The 16,585-nt window shown below is 46.4% G+C and overlaps 1 protein-coding gene across 1 annotated transcript in view; it reads left to right on the plus strand.

Moving 5' to 3' along the window:
* The window catches only part of HS3ST4 (heparan sulfate-glucosamine 3-sulfotransferase 4), a 400,884-nt gene extending 389,257 nt beyond the window's left edge, over positions 1–11,627 (plus strand). Inside the window, exon 2 of the mRNA XM_004268597.3 lies at positions 9,589–11,627. Coding sequence (XP_004268645.1) covers positions 9,589–10,225 — 637 coding nt within the window. The 3' untranslated portion in view covers positions 10,226–11,627. The remainder of the gene's footprint in view (positions 1–9,588) is intronic.
* Positions 11,628–16,585: the final 4,958 nt, after the last annotated feature.

Here is a 16,585-nt window from a genome sequence, read left to right on the forward strand (position 1 = left end):
CTCCACCCTCATGACCTAATCCCCTCTCAAAGGCCACACCCCCAATACCATCCCATTGGGTGTTAGGATTTAACATATGACTTGTGTGGAGGGGGGCACACACATTCGTTCTACAGCAGCATCATAAGCACCGGCCCTTTCCACCTTCATAAAACATGCTCTGAGATAGGTCTTGCTTGTGATACCCATTGTATGAGGAAACTGAGGCTTGAGGTGGTTAAATAAGTTTCCCAAAGTCCATTAGAGTGAGGATGGCAGAGCCAGGATAGAGCCACACAGTAGGGCTGAGACATGCAAAGGGTGACGGGCAGACTCAGCAGGAGCAAGCAGGGCTTGGCCAGCCGCAGGATGCAGGTGAGAAGGAAGCAGGGCTGGCAGCACCCCCAAGGCAGTGATGAGCAGACGCACAGCTGGGAGTGCAGTGTGCGGCGGAGAGACCTGGAGCGGGGCCTTCCCGAGAGGAGCCCTCTCCTGTCACCGTCTGTTAAATCGTGAGCACAAGGTGCCCAGGCAGACAACGCTGGCGCCTCCATAATCATCATTTAATTGTGGCACCTGCCCTTTGAAACGCCGAGCCCGAGGAAAGAAAATACAATAAAACAGCTAATAGAACGTGGTGTGTGAGGTTCTGCAGTGGGACACTCTTTGAATGTGTATGAATAAAGGATCAGAGAAGTATACTCTGGGTGGAATCCCCAGTCAGGGGCAGGTGAAGTGAGCCGTAATCTTGTGAATTCAAAATCAGGGAGCATCTTGTTTTCGAATCTCTGGAGTGAGATGGTCCAATAACAAGAGAGGAGGGATTGGAGGCAGAGTTGTGGGTAAGAAGGCACTGATGGAACTGAGGTTGTAAGTAGGCAAAGGTTTAGATTTTAGAACCCTGCTTCCCAACCTGTGGGCTTGAGAATTATTGCAGGGACCTTCACATCCCTATAGATACCAAACACTGAGTATAAACTACATCAATAAAAATCTCATACACACACATACGCGCACACATGGCCACATTCAAAAATGTAGATTCAGTGGTGATGACTCAGTCACAAATTCATTTTAAGGGATTGTCAAATTCATAGTTGTTTTTTGTCCATATGTGTTTTCTAAATCAAACCATATGGGGCCTCCCTGGTGGCGCAGTGGTTGAGAGTCTGCCTGCCGATGCAGGGGACGCGGGTTCGTGTCCCGGTCCGGGAGAATCCCACGTGCCGCGGAGCGGCTGGGCCCGTGAGCCATGGCCGCTGAGCCTGCGCGTCCGGAGCCTGTGCTCCGCAACGGGAGAGACCGCAGCAGTGAGAGGCCCGCGTACCGCAAAAACAAAAACAAAAACAAAATCCATATGAACAAGTCAGCTTCTGTCATATGGTGGCCTATTGATGCTGAAGCCCTCGGGGGAAAACTGGGAAAAGCCAGGGGTGACAAGGAGAAATAAAAGCAAGCCTAGGATTTGTGCCATTTGAGCTATGGGCCCCATAAAGTGGCCAAGCTCTGCCTAGCACTGAAGCTTCCCAAGTGCTTGGGCAGCCTGGGATGGCGAGGAGAAAGAGATTTCTAGGAATTCACTGGAATCTATGCTAAACAGAAGCTGTTTGGTGCTCTCAGAGTGGGTCGTATCAACGCGCATTGGAGACGTGGGTTTCCATGAATCAGGGTCATCATTTACAGAGGGGTGTATATATTAGGCAACCAGTAATAGGCATTTAGATTCAGAGTTTAAACAAGGCTGGTCTCCTTCACTCATTCAACAAATAAATTTGTTTGTACCTACTATGTGCTACGTTACACTAGCAGCAATAACAAGGGGGGACATTTACCAATACTTGCTCTGTGCCAGGATGCCTGATACCTTTTCTTCTGAATGAGGAGGAGATGCTATTATACCCATTTGACAGATGATGGAACTGAGGATAAAAGACATGAAATGAGTTACTAAAGCCACTTGTGGTTCAGAGATGGAACCCCGAAGTCAAACGCTGAGCCACCCGCCTTTGTCAGGATGAGCACCCACTGACAAGCTTCTAAAGGAGGTGACTGTGGACTCTGGAATCAAGTCGACCCTCAGCCAGGAGTGATTCTCCACCTGAAACTCATGGGACTCCGTGAATCCTCAGAGACAAGGATAGACCTCACAGACTATTTTTATTCTTTCAGGAGATGTGAACTTCTTCAGGGCACATCTTGCTCTTCATTTTATCTCCTCATGTACCTGGCACACGACAGTTGCCAAATTCATGAACAGATAAATGGTTTTCTCTCTTTTTCCTTCATAGATCCTAAAATATCTGTACCTGCCTGGCACAAACTTTAAAACCACAGAAGTGCCTGGGATCCGGGTTTGCTCTTTTCTGCCACAATGTGGTCATGTGTCGGGCTTCCCTGGTGGCACAGTGGTTGAGAGTCCGCCTGCCGATGCAGGGGACGCGGGTTCGTGCCCCGGTCCGGGAAGATCCCACATGCCGCAGAGCGGCTGGGCCCGTGAGCCATGGCCACTGAGCTCCGTTGCTCCGCAACGGGAGAGGCCACAGCAGTGAGAGGCCCGTGTACTGAAAAAGAAAACAACAACACTGTGGTCATGTGTCATTCAAAACTGGAATGCTTTCCTCATTCTTCTCCAGTTATTCAAATTCTTTGTGTTTCTTCAAAGCCCAGCTCCTTCTGTTTGCCTTCTTCCTCCCCTTCCTTCCTCAGTCCTTTCCTTCCTCTTGTCTTCATTTCTCCTTCCTGTCGCTTCTAGGTGCCTTCATTCTTTGCTTCCGCTCTCTCCCTCCTTTCCTCTCCTCTGCCCTCACTTTTCTGTCACCTCCTTCTCCCTCTTGGTGGCAGGTGTGATTTTGTCTGAAAAGCGACCTCTGCCCACACCAGAGATGCCTCATCTGAAGCACAGACCACTTTACAAAAATGGGAAGTTCAGGTGTGTCCTTCAAAGGACTCGCAGTCTGTTGCAGGGCAGGTACCATGCCTGCTTTGGCATCGCTATATACCCGACATCATAAGCGCCGGCAAACACTCGTTGGAATGAATGAGGGAGTTCATATTAACACAGCCCTTTCATGGTACAGGTCCAGAGAGGGAAAAGTCCTTGTCCTAAATGCATTTGCAAGTTAGTTCTTAAGTCAGAGCTATAACTCGGGATCCCTTCTGTCTCACCTTCAGTTTGGTCCTTAGCCGTATGGCCCTGGCAAAGGCTGCTTTTCTTGGGTGTTTACGTAAGAAATGTGGTTTCCAAAGGGTTTGACTTTTCATCTTCAGGGATTCCAGGATTCATAAACTTGGATTTGAAGAGCAGCATGAACTTTCCAAAAGAATGAGGCCGAAAAGTAGTCCTGAGCGGGGTTTATTGTCTCTTTGACTCAGTTTCCACATCTCTATAATGGGCTCAGTGAATTGTATGCTCCTTGTGCAGTTCAGCCAGAATAATATGTGAAATTGCCCGTCTCGATGCTTGGCGAGTAGCAGGCGCCCGATTGAATTTCTAAGTTTCTTTCCTCAGTGCAGAAGAAACAGCCTTACCTCATGCCCTGGCTCTAACCACTATTCTCTTGGGTTACAGTTTATCTGGAGGCCTCAGAAAATATTGCTCATTTATGCACCATTTACCCCACTGGATAATGCATTTGGGAAAATGTGAGGTGCCCATATACCTCTGATTCAGGCAAGCGAAAGGCAAGCTCAGCTGCTAACCCTTCCAGAGAGCACGGGCTCTTTACATCTAATACGGGTGACTGCCTTCTCCCTCGGCATTCGTGATGGTGTCCATTTGCTTCAATTGATGACGCCCCGGAGAGAGATGTCGCAAACTGAACGATGGAGTTTGATCTGGCAAGAATTTCTGGGGCTTCTGGCCTGGGTTTCTGTAACTCCCAGTGGTGAGTCAGTGACAGCCCACCTTTACAACACACATAATGAGGCTCAGTTTAAGATTCAGCTTTGCCATCCACCAGCAGAGTGACCTTGGGCCAGTCACATAACCTTGTTGAGCCTCTGTCGTTTGGTTAAGCATTGCCAGGCAGTAACTAAGAGCTCTGGCTAAAGTTCACGACAGACCTGGGGTTGAATTTCAACGCTACCTCCTGTTACTTTGGACTAACAGATCAATTTCACTGAGCCTCAGTTTCCTGACCTCTGAAGTGGTGAAGGTAGTAGTACCTTCTTAAGAAAGTTGTTTTAAAAATTCACGGCTAATGTATTGTAAGCCTACTATCTGTGAGGCAATCTTTTAGGCATTAACTCATATCATTGTCACAAAATCCCTATGCAATGGGTATTATCAGTATGACGCCTGTTTTCCAGATAATGCAACTTGGGTTAGTAATTTGCCCGGAGTCACAGAGCTAATAAGTGGATCCAAATTTGGTTCCTCTGGAGGCTATGCTCTTAACCACCAGGCTGTAGAGCCCAGTGTCTGAACGTGCTTAGAGACATTGATCTGGTGTCAGAATTTGAACTCTCAACCACCGAACAGCACAGAGTGAGCACTGGATAAATGGCGTATGATAACTACTGTAGGATCGCTATTATTGTTGTTTCCTATGAAGCCCTGGATGCTGACCTGCATCCAGATGGGGCTTGTGCTCCGCCCAGCTCCCCCACCAGCAGAGTGGAGGTGGTGGAGGGCGAGCGAGTTGGATCGTGTCTCATAAACATTTGGGGTTGTGAGAGCAGCTGTGTGATCTTGCAGGCTGATTCTCGCTTCAGGACTGTGTGTTGACGCTGATGTCACGGCTGCTCTGAGCACCCCAGATACTGTTAACGAGCCGTTCCAAGCCCAGATGCAGTGTTTTCTCACCATATGGTACACACTGCAGTGCAGGGTCCTTCAGATGAGGGATGGCTTGGAATTCAGAAACACTGAACCCCACGTGAGGGAAACCTACTTAGAGGAGCCCTCCAAGCTGCCCCAATTCTCCTGACTGCTGGGGATCCTGTTTCCATTCGTATGTCATTCGTTCGTTCATCTAATAACCACACATAGTTATGGGGCAGCTGCCACGCGGCAGGCACTGGGGATACAAAGGTGAATAAAACATTGCCCTTGGCTTCCGGAAACTGAGCTTGGCCATGGAGGGGTGGGAACCAACCATATTATGACATTCTCCTCAGCTCTGTAATACAGGAAGTTATCAAGGACCCTGGAAATTCAAAGGAGTTAGTGAAAATCTTTGCTATGGAATTTAAAGATTTGCTTTGCACACCAGCATCTGAATGCTTTTCCTTATCCAGGAGAACTCCCCAGATAGGCAGAGGTTAGGTCCCACCTTCTACTCGTGAAGGTGAAGAGAATCTGACATTCCTTCACCCTACTTTCTGGCAGGTGGGCTGTGAACTCATGATATAAATGTCCACCTCCAACTGGGATCTCCCCTGAGTTCCAGACTCCTGTATCAGGATGATTACCCGACCCCTTCGCTTGAGCGTTTCAGATTCCAAGTCCAAAATCAGACTTGGTGTCTTCCCCTGAAACTAGCTACTTTCTCAGCTGTCTCCACGTCAATAAACTGCGCTACTACTTACCCATTAGCTCAGGCCAACAATCTTGGAGTCTTCTATGATACTCTCTGTCTCTCTTGCACACACATCCCAACCATCCTAAAGGACTGTTGGCCCTACCTTTTAAAGGCATCCTAATTGTGAACACTGCTTCCCAGGTTGCCCTCTCCACCTGCATTCCTGCCACCCCCATCTCTAACCTGCTCTCCTGAAATGGCCTCTTAGCAGGCTGCCTTCCTTCTGCTCTTGCCACATGCCTGTGTGTTCTCAGCAAAGCAGCCAGGAAAAAAAAAATCTCTTAAAATGTAAATTTTATGTTGTCTTGTTTCATGTTCTTCAGTGGTTTCTCATCACACATGGAATAAAACCCAGTGTCTTCCCGTGGCCCCTAAGACCCCCTGTGGTCTTTCCCTCCCCACCCCTTGACCTTATTTTCTCACTTCCTTAGCTTTGCTCACTCCCCTGTGGCATGACTCGTCTCCTCCCCATTCCTCAAGCACATAGAGATGTGAGAACATGGGCAGTCAAAATGTCAGACCCAGTCGAGAAGAACTTCCCTAAAACCAGGAGAGAGAAGGAAACTTGGGATGAATCATTCCTGAGAAAGTAGAGGGAGACAACATCCAAAGCCCGCTTTGGGAGAAGTTGGTCTTACACGTAGACTGCCCTCTCTAGTCTTTTAGGAAGAGAGACACTAGGATAGATACAGAAATAGCTGCTGGGTCGTGGGCCCAGGTGAGAAGACTGGTGAGGGGACAAGGCCTGAGAAATGACCAGATTAGGACAACAAAACCCATCACAACAAAGCCTCGCCTTAGGACAGGAGATGAATGGTTTATTCATCCATTCGTTCAACACCTGCTATTTGCCAGAAACTGGTGGTAGGTGTTTGCTTGGCCAGTGAGCTTAGGAACCAAGGATATACTCACCCAGTGAGGCTTCGAAAAAGTATCTTTAGGTTCTGAGTCTATTTCCTTCTCTCTAAAAGCGAAATAGTAATGATACCCCACTCTGTTGATTAAAATAGTCATTTATGTGATGCTATAAAGAACTCTCCTTTTATCAGATGTCGTAGTAACACTGGAAGCTCTGTCAGGGAACGGACCTTGTCTGTTCTGTTCACTAGTATATTGCCATTTATGGAAGTGAGCGTTTATGGAACAAAGGAATGAATGAATGAATATAACTGATTCAGAATCATTTTTGGAAAGGGGGTACTGCTACTTCATTGATTTTGAGCAGTTACTGGATAGCTTCTTACCAGCAAAAAATCCTGTGTATCTCATGCAACAACAGTTGTATCTTGGCTTAATGAGATAGATGGTTTTACCATGTGTGCTCCCAATGCAGGAACTGTCCTCAAGTGCATGGTGTAATCCATCTGTAACATGACGATCAAAGCCGTTTAGGCGCCTCTGCTCCCTCTACCTTCTCTATTGCCTTCTCTAGCCCCGCTCCTCTCATTGCCTTTTGCACCAAGCACTGAGCTAGTCACATAATTACTCCTATACACGCCGGCTTATAGGCTGGGTACCATTTATCTCAGATGCTTCAGATAAAAGACTCGAGATCAACACAGATCTTGACAGACGGTAACAATTAGCTGAAGTGAAGGAGATGCATTTGTCAACGTAAAGATCAACACGGAGGTCTAAGAAGTGACTGGCAGAGACTGGAGGAGAAGAAAAACCTAGCAGCTGCTCCTTGCTAAAGAAAAATACAGCAAATTAAAAGAAGCAAGATATATCTGAGGGGCAAAAGTCTGGAAGAGGCCACGTAAAAAGATCTATCTTCAGCATTTTTGGCATCAACATTTATTTAATATTTTTATACTATGAAATGAGTTCTGTAATAAAAGAAGAGAATCTCTCTCTCCAACTGGAAGAAAAGTAGGATATCAGTATATTCTTTCAACTTCAGCTGAACTAGTAGCAGCTCCCCCATTGCTCACCAGCCTCCAGATCAGGAAGAACGGTTGATGACACTGGCTTGAATCAGAATATCCTTCTTTTCTAGATCAGTTCCTTAGTTCCCGTGTTGTTCACCTTTTCCATTTGGTCAAACGGAAATATCTTCTCCTTACTTTTCTCTAAGAATTGCTGTGCCAATGCTCTAGTGCCTCTTAAAATTCTGGCATTCACTGGACAGTATTCTAAGTGATTTACCTGCCTTATCGCGTTCAATCTTCATTACAATCCTATAAGGGAGGGACTCTTGTTAACCCTATTTTTTAGATGAGAAAATGGAGATTCAGAGTGGGTTTAGTCACTTCTTCAAGGTGACATAGGTAGTCAGAACTCTTAAATCAGGCACACGTGGCTCCCGTAAAACTGTGGTCCTTAGCCCCGCCCCTCCAAACGTCACAATTAAACCTGATAAGAGCCAAACAGGCACACAAACATGAAAACTTTCAAAATACTGGGGAGATAATATCAGTTCAAGATGAGCATGATTGTTTATGGCCAGGGCTATTGCTTTGATCTGAAAACTCCTCACTGCCCAACCATTATACACGAACCACATCAACCTCCATGTGAATTTCTCTACATTAGGCAAGTGCCTCTTGCCTGATAGAAATGCTTGCCGAGAAAGCTCAGAACCCAGTAGCAATTAATTATTGACAGAGCATGTGAATTAGAGATAAAAGAAGAATCCTTCCTTCTCCACACACGCAATAGTAAATACATTTAATTATGGTAGGGGAAGCTGAGGGATCTTCGTCTGTATTAAGTTTTATTAGCTGAGACATTTAAAAGCATGTCATCCTAACAAAGAGGTCTTGTGTAATCCTAAATGTACCACTTTGGTGCAAGGCTCGGAAGTGAATGGACTTAATGGAGATGGATGGAGCACGTGGTGGCAGATGGCCTGCTGTACTGACAGGTACAAGGTACATCAAACTCCTTTAATCTCTTGAAGTTCCCAAGTAAGACAAGGCCACTCTGAAGGCAAACATGGATGGAGGGGTGGGTTTGGAGAAGCAACCTTGGGAAGGAAACCAAGAGATATGGGTCCTGCTGTGGGATCTATCACTGGCTCACTGGGCAACCTTGGGAGCCAAGAAAGAAGAAATTCCATGTATAAAACGAATTCTTTGCTAGATGCTGTCACACTGTATGTCACACTATATGTCATTTGTTTCATCCTCAACTGAACTTGAAGCAGGTTTTAGGATTTTTACAGATGAAGATAATAAGGCTCAGGGATGTGATTCAAATTGCTGAGGTCTCAAAGCCTGTCTGATTCCCTGTCTCTGGGCTTCAGTTTCCTCATTTGCATAAAGATGCCTTTGGATTAGGTTAGGGGTCAAGAAATGTTTTCTTAAAGGGCCAGATAGGAAATACGTTCAGCTTTGCATGTCATATAGTCTCTGTTGCAACTACTCCACTCTGCTGATGTAGGTACAAAAAGCAGCCACAGAAAGGAATGTGTGGCCATGTTCCAATAAAAGTTTATTTATAAGCATTGAAATTTGAATTACATATAATTTTCATGCATCACAAAATTTTAGTCTTATTATTTTGTTTTTTTCCCCATCCTTTAAAGATGAAAAATCATTCTTAGCTGTGGGCCATACAATGACAGGAGGCAGGTAGTAGTTTGCCAACCCCTGGACTAGATCGTCTTTGAGGTCTTGTTGAGCTCAAACGCTCTCTCAAAGATACTACAACAGTCATATCCCTGATTTATTAAGATCTTACACATGCCAGATTCTGTGCTAAATGCTTTAAAAGCATTATCTCCCTTAATCTTTTTACAACTGTGTGAAGTAGGTGCTATCATTGTCTTCATTTCAGAGATTATAAAACTAATACATAGAGAAATTAAGAGTCGATCTAGGTTAAACATAACTGGTAAAAGATAGAGCAGAAATTTAAATGGAGGTGCATAAGATTCCCATGAATGAATTGCGCAAGCTTTATGCTGCTTTTTCTGATAATACTATAATCAGAACTATAGAGGGATATATAGTCCAAAAAGAACTCCCAAGTATATTTTATTGGGTAGCTCCCCACTGGGCTATTTATATCATACATTTCGTGCAACAAGTTCAGTTATTTCTGGACAGGAATAATCACTCTTTTGTTTTCCTCCGTCTTCCAGAAATGTGATGCCTAAGACTTTGGATGGGCAGTTAACCATGGAGAAGACACCAAGTTACTTTGTGACAAATGAGGCCCCCAAGCGCATCCACTCCATGGCCAAGGACATCAAACTCATCGTGGTGGTGAGAAACCCCGTGACCAGGGCCATCTCCGATTACACCCAGACACTGTCAAAGAAACCCGAGATCCCCACCTTCGAGGTGCTGGCCTTCAAAAATCGGACCCTAGGGCTGATCGATGCCTCCTGGAGCGCCATTCGAATAGGGATCTATGCTCTGCATCTGGAAAACTGGCTCCAGTATTTCCCCCTCTCTCAGATTCTCTTCGTCAGCGGTGAGCGACTCATAGTGGACCCCGCCGGGGAAATGGCCAAAGTACAGGATTTTCTAGGCCTCAAGCGCGTTGTGACTGAGAAGCATTTCTATTTCAACAAAACCAAGGGGTTCCCTTGCCTAAAGAAGCCAGAAGACAGCAGCGCCCCCAGGTGCCTAGGCAAGAGCAAAGGTCGGACTCATCCCCGCATCGACCCCGATGTGATCCACAGACTGCGGAAATTCTACAAACCCTTCAACATGATGTTTTACCAAATGACTGGTCAAAATTTCCAGTGGGAACAGGAAGAGGGTGACAAATGAGGCTAGAGATGTGGAAGGAAGGCTGGTGAATAGCTAGGGAGGCTCCTTACCTGAGTCCTGAATCCCCCAGGGTCTGCAGCCTCAGCCTTGCTGGGGTGCCAAGTAGATCTCCTCCTTTGTCCAATCAGGATTGCTTCCAACGCTGTTGACTTAGGCAAAGGGATGGATCCCATGGCATACTCATGAGGGTACCCGGCCTGCCTGGGTAGCAGCATCTGGTTGACCAGATGGCCACCAGAATCCACTGCTAATTCTTGTCTTCTGCTCGTTAATCAAGTCTGAAGACAGGACACGTAAATAGTTGTCAAGGTCAGAGACAGTGGCATGAATGTTTGTTTAAATGACAAAAAAGAAAGGAAGGTCAACTTTTGGCCGGAGTCTCTCACTTTAATCTGGGAAGCCCGAGTTCTAGCCCCATATCTGGCAAAGGCCCCTGCTCTAGCAACCTCTGCTTTGGCATCTTGCCAGAATACTAATTGTGGCCAATTGCTCCAGGACTCCTAGGGAGCAAGGTCCTCCCTCTTAAAGTGTCTCTAACCTTCTCCTTAAAGGTCTCGTCCCACAACCTTTGACTTACTCCCTCCTCACCTTATGAAGGCAGAGGCATGCATGTTTCTCACCAAAAAACGCTGACACCCCTGGAAGCCTTTCTAGGAGCCCCCGAAGCGGGGTTGAGTCTCTCTCTTTGTGAGTATCCTGGGCGGTGGAGAAGCTTAGCCTGTGCCTCCTTAGAATCAGAATCACAGGGCGGCTCTCAGAGCAGGGGGGTTGCAGCAGAGCTCAGAGCCCTGAGGTTGGGAAAGATGAATGCCATCTCTGGGAGTGAAAAAAAGAAAGCCAGTCATTTTGGTGGGAGGTCTCCATCCCTGAAGACCCTCAGCCGCATGGTTCTGACACATGCTATCAGGATGGGCTCTGTCCCTTAGGGTCCCCAGAGGGGCGAGGACCAGAGAGCTGGCATGTCTTTTGTCGTGAATAACCTTTAGCAGCACAACCCACAGGGGATCGGTCACCATCCTTCTCTTTGTCCCACCGTCTCCCCTACATGGTCATCTCGTGCTTCCTTTGCTTAATTCAGAGATGGTACACATTGGGGCAGTGACAAGAGGGCTGACTCCATTTATCAGATCCAGTGTCTGGGGGAGGGGGAGGGTAAGGGCTGTCTGCGGACGCCCCCATCAGGGGCTGCTGCATAAAATGTCCCTTCCCATTAGTTTGATTCCATTAAAATGCAACATTTGACATAAAGCGCTCTTCACGGATCTCCAAAACCAGGAACTGTTCTAGCAAAATTGGAAATATGTATGAGTTGGGGGGGAGTGAAATCTGTTCGGCTGTTATTAAACTGTCATTTCTCCCGCTAACTGAAAACTGTGTTGTTATAAAGCTTAATGCAATCTGATTAATGGGTTTTGATGGTGTGTTTGTGTTGGTCACCTCCATTCCCACCTCTACCCCTACCCTCGAATTCTGGGAGTATCCCTTCTCTGGGATAGCTGGAAAGACCCAGATTAGAGAATCTTTCAGGGAATTCTGTCTGCAGGTCAGGATGATTCTTGAAATAGCACAAAGGAAGCAACTGCTGTAAGGGGTGCGGTACCCTCCTGTCTTAACCCATCCTGGCAAAGAATGGACTGACGTGCCAGATTCAGAAACAAAGAAATTTTTTCCAGATAAGAAAGTGGTTATTGAGCTGAAGGCGACATATATGCCTTTACTACCAAAGTAAAAGACGATAAATATAAAAATACGTACACACGTACCCATCTACACCTACTGGAAAAAAGAACGCCTGCTTAATCAGAAGAGTGTACTGTGGGCTAGCTGGTCTGGGGCCTTGTTTTATAAGCAAAGCAAGGAGTGGATCTAGTTAGTTACACACCAGAGGCAGATGTTTGGTGTTTTCAAGCTACAGCTTCCTAAGCTCCACTGCAGCCTTTTTTTTTTTTTTTTTTTTTTTTTTTTTGTGGTATGTGGGCCTCTCACTGTTGTGGCCTCTCCCGTTGCGGAGCACAGGCTCCGGACGCGAAGGCTCAGCGGCCATGGCTCACGGGCCTAGCCGCTCCGCGGCCTGTCGGATCTTCGCGGACCGGGGCACGAACCCGTGTCCTCTGCGTCGACAGGCGGACGCTCAACCACTGCGCCACCAGGGAAGCCCCACTGCAGCCTTTTTAAAGGATCAGAATTTCTAGGGTAGGGCCCAGACGTCTATCCTTTCAAAAGATTCCATCTTATGGAAGGTGGGATTGAGAATGAGGCAAGTCTCACCTGTGTATTTCTTTGTCCCCTCATCCTCCTTCCTCCCCTCCTTTTATGCTTTTGTGGGGATTACTTCCGAGAGACATGGCCCCTAGGGTTCGTGGCTTCCTTGAAGGAATAGGTCTCTTTGGGAGTTCAGTGACAACGAGGTAAGGGATGATCTTATAACTTAGGAGGTCAAAGGAGCAGCTGCTGGTAGGAAAGCTTTAAAGATGTTTTTCCACCAACTAAGGATGAGCATTACTCTAGCCTACCAGCATCTCTTCTGTGGTGGGTGGGCACCTATTAGCTCAGCCCCTCAATCACCCCTGCTGTCCATGTGCCACCTCCCTGGCTGTCTGCCTGTCCCCATAAACCCAGAACATCAAGACCTTAAGTGCTGCTTAAAAAGAAACCTAGTAAGTATGCATCCTCACATAAATAGGACAAGCGAATCCATTTTTAAAATGGTTAGCCCATGGTTAAGAAGCCATTTTGACCTGGGAAATCAAAGTGGGGAAACCTCCTTAAAGAATTTATCCGCTCTTGCATAGAACAGTAGGCTAAAGTTCTCTGGAGAAATAGGGCAGAGGCCTAAGCCTTGAGATCTGGAGGATTTTTATTTTAAGCATCTGTCTGGCGATATGGTTGAAAGCTCATGGCTCTGAAAAGAAATGCCAACTTGACATGTTTAAGTTCTCTTTTCGGCAGTGTCTCTTCTAGCTTGATCCTTGTGACTTGGAGCGAGTCACTAAGCCACATCCCCTTCTTCCGTGGGGAAACTTGACAAAGGAATGAATTCCTATCCAGAAAAAGCTAAGTCAACCTACTAAAATAGAATCAGGTTAATGATACTTCCGCCCTGTTTAAACACGAGCATGGCAACTCACGGGAGACTGAATTTTGTATTTGATTTCAATTAGCAAAACATAAATTATATTTAATGTTCTATTCCCTTCCCTTCCCTTGAATGGATGATTCACAGCCCTGGAAAGGCTGCTGCGAGTGGTTCGAAGATAAAAAAGGGAGAATTCATCCTTCCAAGTAGTGCAGCTGGCATTGTTCTCGTGTTCATCACTTTTTGCAGGTAATAGTCTGTACCTGAAGGGTATGAATGCCTTGACCTTATAACTGAGACCTCCCAGCTCCAAACACAATAGCAATAATAACAAAAACATTCAGCATCCCTATTTATCTTTAGACTGTGTATGAAAACCCTGATTTCAGAGTTGGAAGGATGTGGCCATTCACTGGGAATTCCCTGCAACTTCATGAGCCTCTTGGACCAAATTTTAAGTTCAGGGGAGTGTGGCCGGCGCATTCCCGTGGTACTGGGGGGTCTTCATCTGAGTTTCACGTCTTTAAATCTTCAGCCCCTTGGTTCTGGCTTCCCGATCCTTCCAGCCTGTCTTCCCCCTTCCCGTTTGCCCATCCTCCACCTCATCCCCACCCCCACCCCACCCCCCAAAACACCACTTCTGTCTCACTACTGTCAGAAGAAAGGTAGCTGGGTTTTGTTTGTTTGTTTGTTTTTTTGCGGTACGCGGGCCTCTCACTGTTGTGGCCTCTCCCGTCGCGGAGCACAGGCTCCGGACGCGCAGGCTCAGCGGCCATGGCTCACGGGCCCAGTCGCTCTGCTCCGCGGCATGTGGGATCTTCCCGGACCGGGGCACGAACCCATGTCCCCTGCATCGGCAGGCGGACTCCCAACCACTGTGCCACCAGGGAAGCCCAGTAGCTGGGTTTTATCCTTGCCTCCATCTTGGACAAGTAGCCTTCCCTATCTGAACCTTAGTTTTCCTATGTCAAAAACGGACGTATTTGATCCCTACTGGACTACCACCCAGAGTTGTTGTGATGACCAAACTGAATTAATAGGTGGGAAGGTATTTGAAAAGAACACACTGGATAGTGATGATGATGGTGGTGACCCTTCTGATGATCATGAAGAAGATGAGGGAGGAGAAGAAGGAAGGAGGCTCCCGATAGCCCTTCCAGAACAACATACCTTTACAGTATTTCAAGGGTGTATCTTTACTCAGACTGGACAATCATAAGAAGGCCAGGAAGAAGGGGACCACCATTGATTGTGCTCTGAGCTGAGGCCAGAAGAAAAGCCCTCTATAAATGGCTCAGAGCTGGCTGGATTTCAGGCATTTAAATGAGAAATCTTCTCCCTACCCAGGTCAGGCCCCTCCCCCCACCCCATGCCCAGACAGGGTCACCTCACTCTGGCCTTTCTCCTCACTCAAGGTTCTTTAAGATGCTACAAGTCACCAAGGCTCATTCACAAAGAGCCACACAGATTCTCTTGAGATGGAAGTGGGAGTGAAGTTTTCAAGCTTCCAGGCTATGACTTCTGTGCTTGGAACTCTGACTCCTAAACGTTTACCTGCAAGATGAAGAAGCTTGAGAATCAGGGCAGGGGCTTGGGAGCAGGTCTCATACGTTTCTGGAAATAAAGTGGGCTGGGGGAACCTCCTGAGGTTCTTCGTGTGACAATTTGGTGTGGGGAGAGATGAGTTCATATGATTTCTAGCTTATCAAGTGGGTGAGGATGTGTCCGTTTCAAATATAAGAGATATGGGAAACCACTTTAATTGTGAAAATATGTTATTTCAAGGTAATGATAGTACATCATCAAGGCAAAAAATAAAGGCCAAGAAAATGTGAGTCCACAGGTGGAAGATAGGCAAGCATCTTGAGTGTCCCTGGGTACAGGAAAGCAGCTGTGCTCCAGAGTCAACCATGTTTCCTTCAGATTTTATTCCACAAATATGTGTAGAGTGACCAAGGGGCAATTGAAAGAGAGAGCAAAGCTGACTGGCCTTGACATGGCTCCCAGCCTACTGGGGAAGATGGACACAGGAGAAATGTATACAAAAAAGATTTACACTGTTATGAGATGGGATGCATAGGGTGCTATGGAAACATGAAATGGGGGTGGGGTGGGGGTGGTCATAACTAGGGAAAAGGAAAGACCACCAAGTACTTGTGGTATCGAAGACCCTACTCAGCAGCATTTTGCCTCATCTCAAATCGTAAAACTATTCTTATTCTTTAGAGTTAGGCTAAAGCACAGAGAAGTAGACACCAGCAAAATAAAACATAATACAAGAATGGATAATTAAGAAGGTGATAAGGCAGAGATTTGGGGGGGGAAAGAAGTATGCATGAGGGATGTTGCTATCAAGGATAATTTTTTCACAGAAGAAAAGGTGTGTATCTCTAACTGATCATAGCCAAGCCATTAATAGGGAACATAAGTCCTTACAGAGATTTCCGGCCCCAACTATAGTGTCCTTGGCGTTGTGTAAGGCCAAGGTCAAATGATGACCCCCCCGCTTTCCTTAGCTGTTAGCTACTTGTTGATTCATATAGCAGACCAATGGAACCAATTTCCAACTTTTCTGAAAATGTGCTAAACTCAATAATAGTGAAATGAAAACACACACACTCGCACATCTTAAGTTGGATATAGACTTGTCCTCTAGGTCAGGGATTACCGACAAGTCTTACCCTGTAATTTACAGATGGGAACTATGATGGTTTGGGAATTTAGGGGACTTTCCCAAAGTTGCACATCAGTGTAATGACTGAAATAAAATCACAACACAGTGTGCTGAACTGGGGATTGTAGGAGAAAGAAGCTTCAGTACAGCCTGTTCTAAAGAACAGCAGGAAACATTTCAAAGGGTATTTTCATAATCTTTTCTCTAAGCCCTCTCCTGGGCTTAAACAGCTTTCCTTGAATAGCTCTGATTTCATCTAATCATTCTGGATCACTTGGAAAGTACGATTTTCAAATGAATGACCAGTCAGCAGCTCATCCTTGAGGCCATGAGTAGACTAGAGCTGGAACAGTCTGTTGTGTTTTGGGATCAGGAGTATCTTCATCACAGCTTCTTTCTGGCTCTGAGTGGACCTGTAACACCCTGTTGTTATGACAGTTGTGGGGTAAGTAGGTCTGAATGTGAGACAAGGAGCTCATTTGGGTGAACATTTCTCATTGGCCAGTCTCGTCATTCCCTGGCCCTTGGTCCAAGATCAAACAAAGATCTATGTTCACAGTGAGACCCAGAGCAGTATACCCTCTCTCAGCCACCTGGCCCCAGGAAGTAC

This window comes from Orcinus orca, chromosome 16, assembly GCF_937001465.1.
Source record: "Orcinus orca chromosome 16, mOrcOrc1.1, whole genome shotgun sequence".
Classification (NCBI taxonomy): Eukaryota; Metazoa; Chordata; class Mammalia; order Artiodactyla; family Delphinidae; genus Orcinus; species Orcinus orca.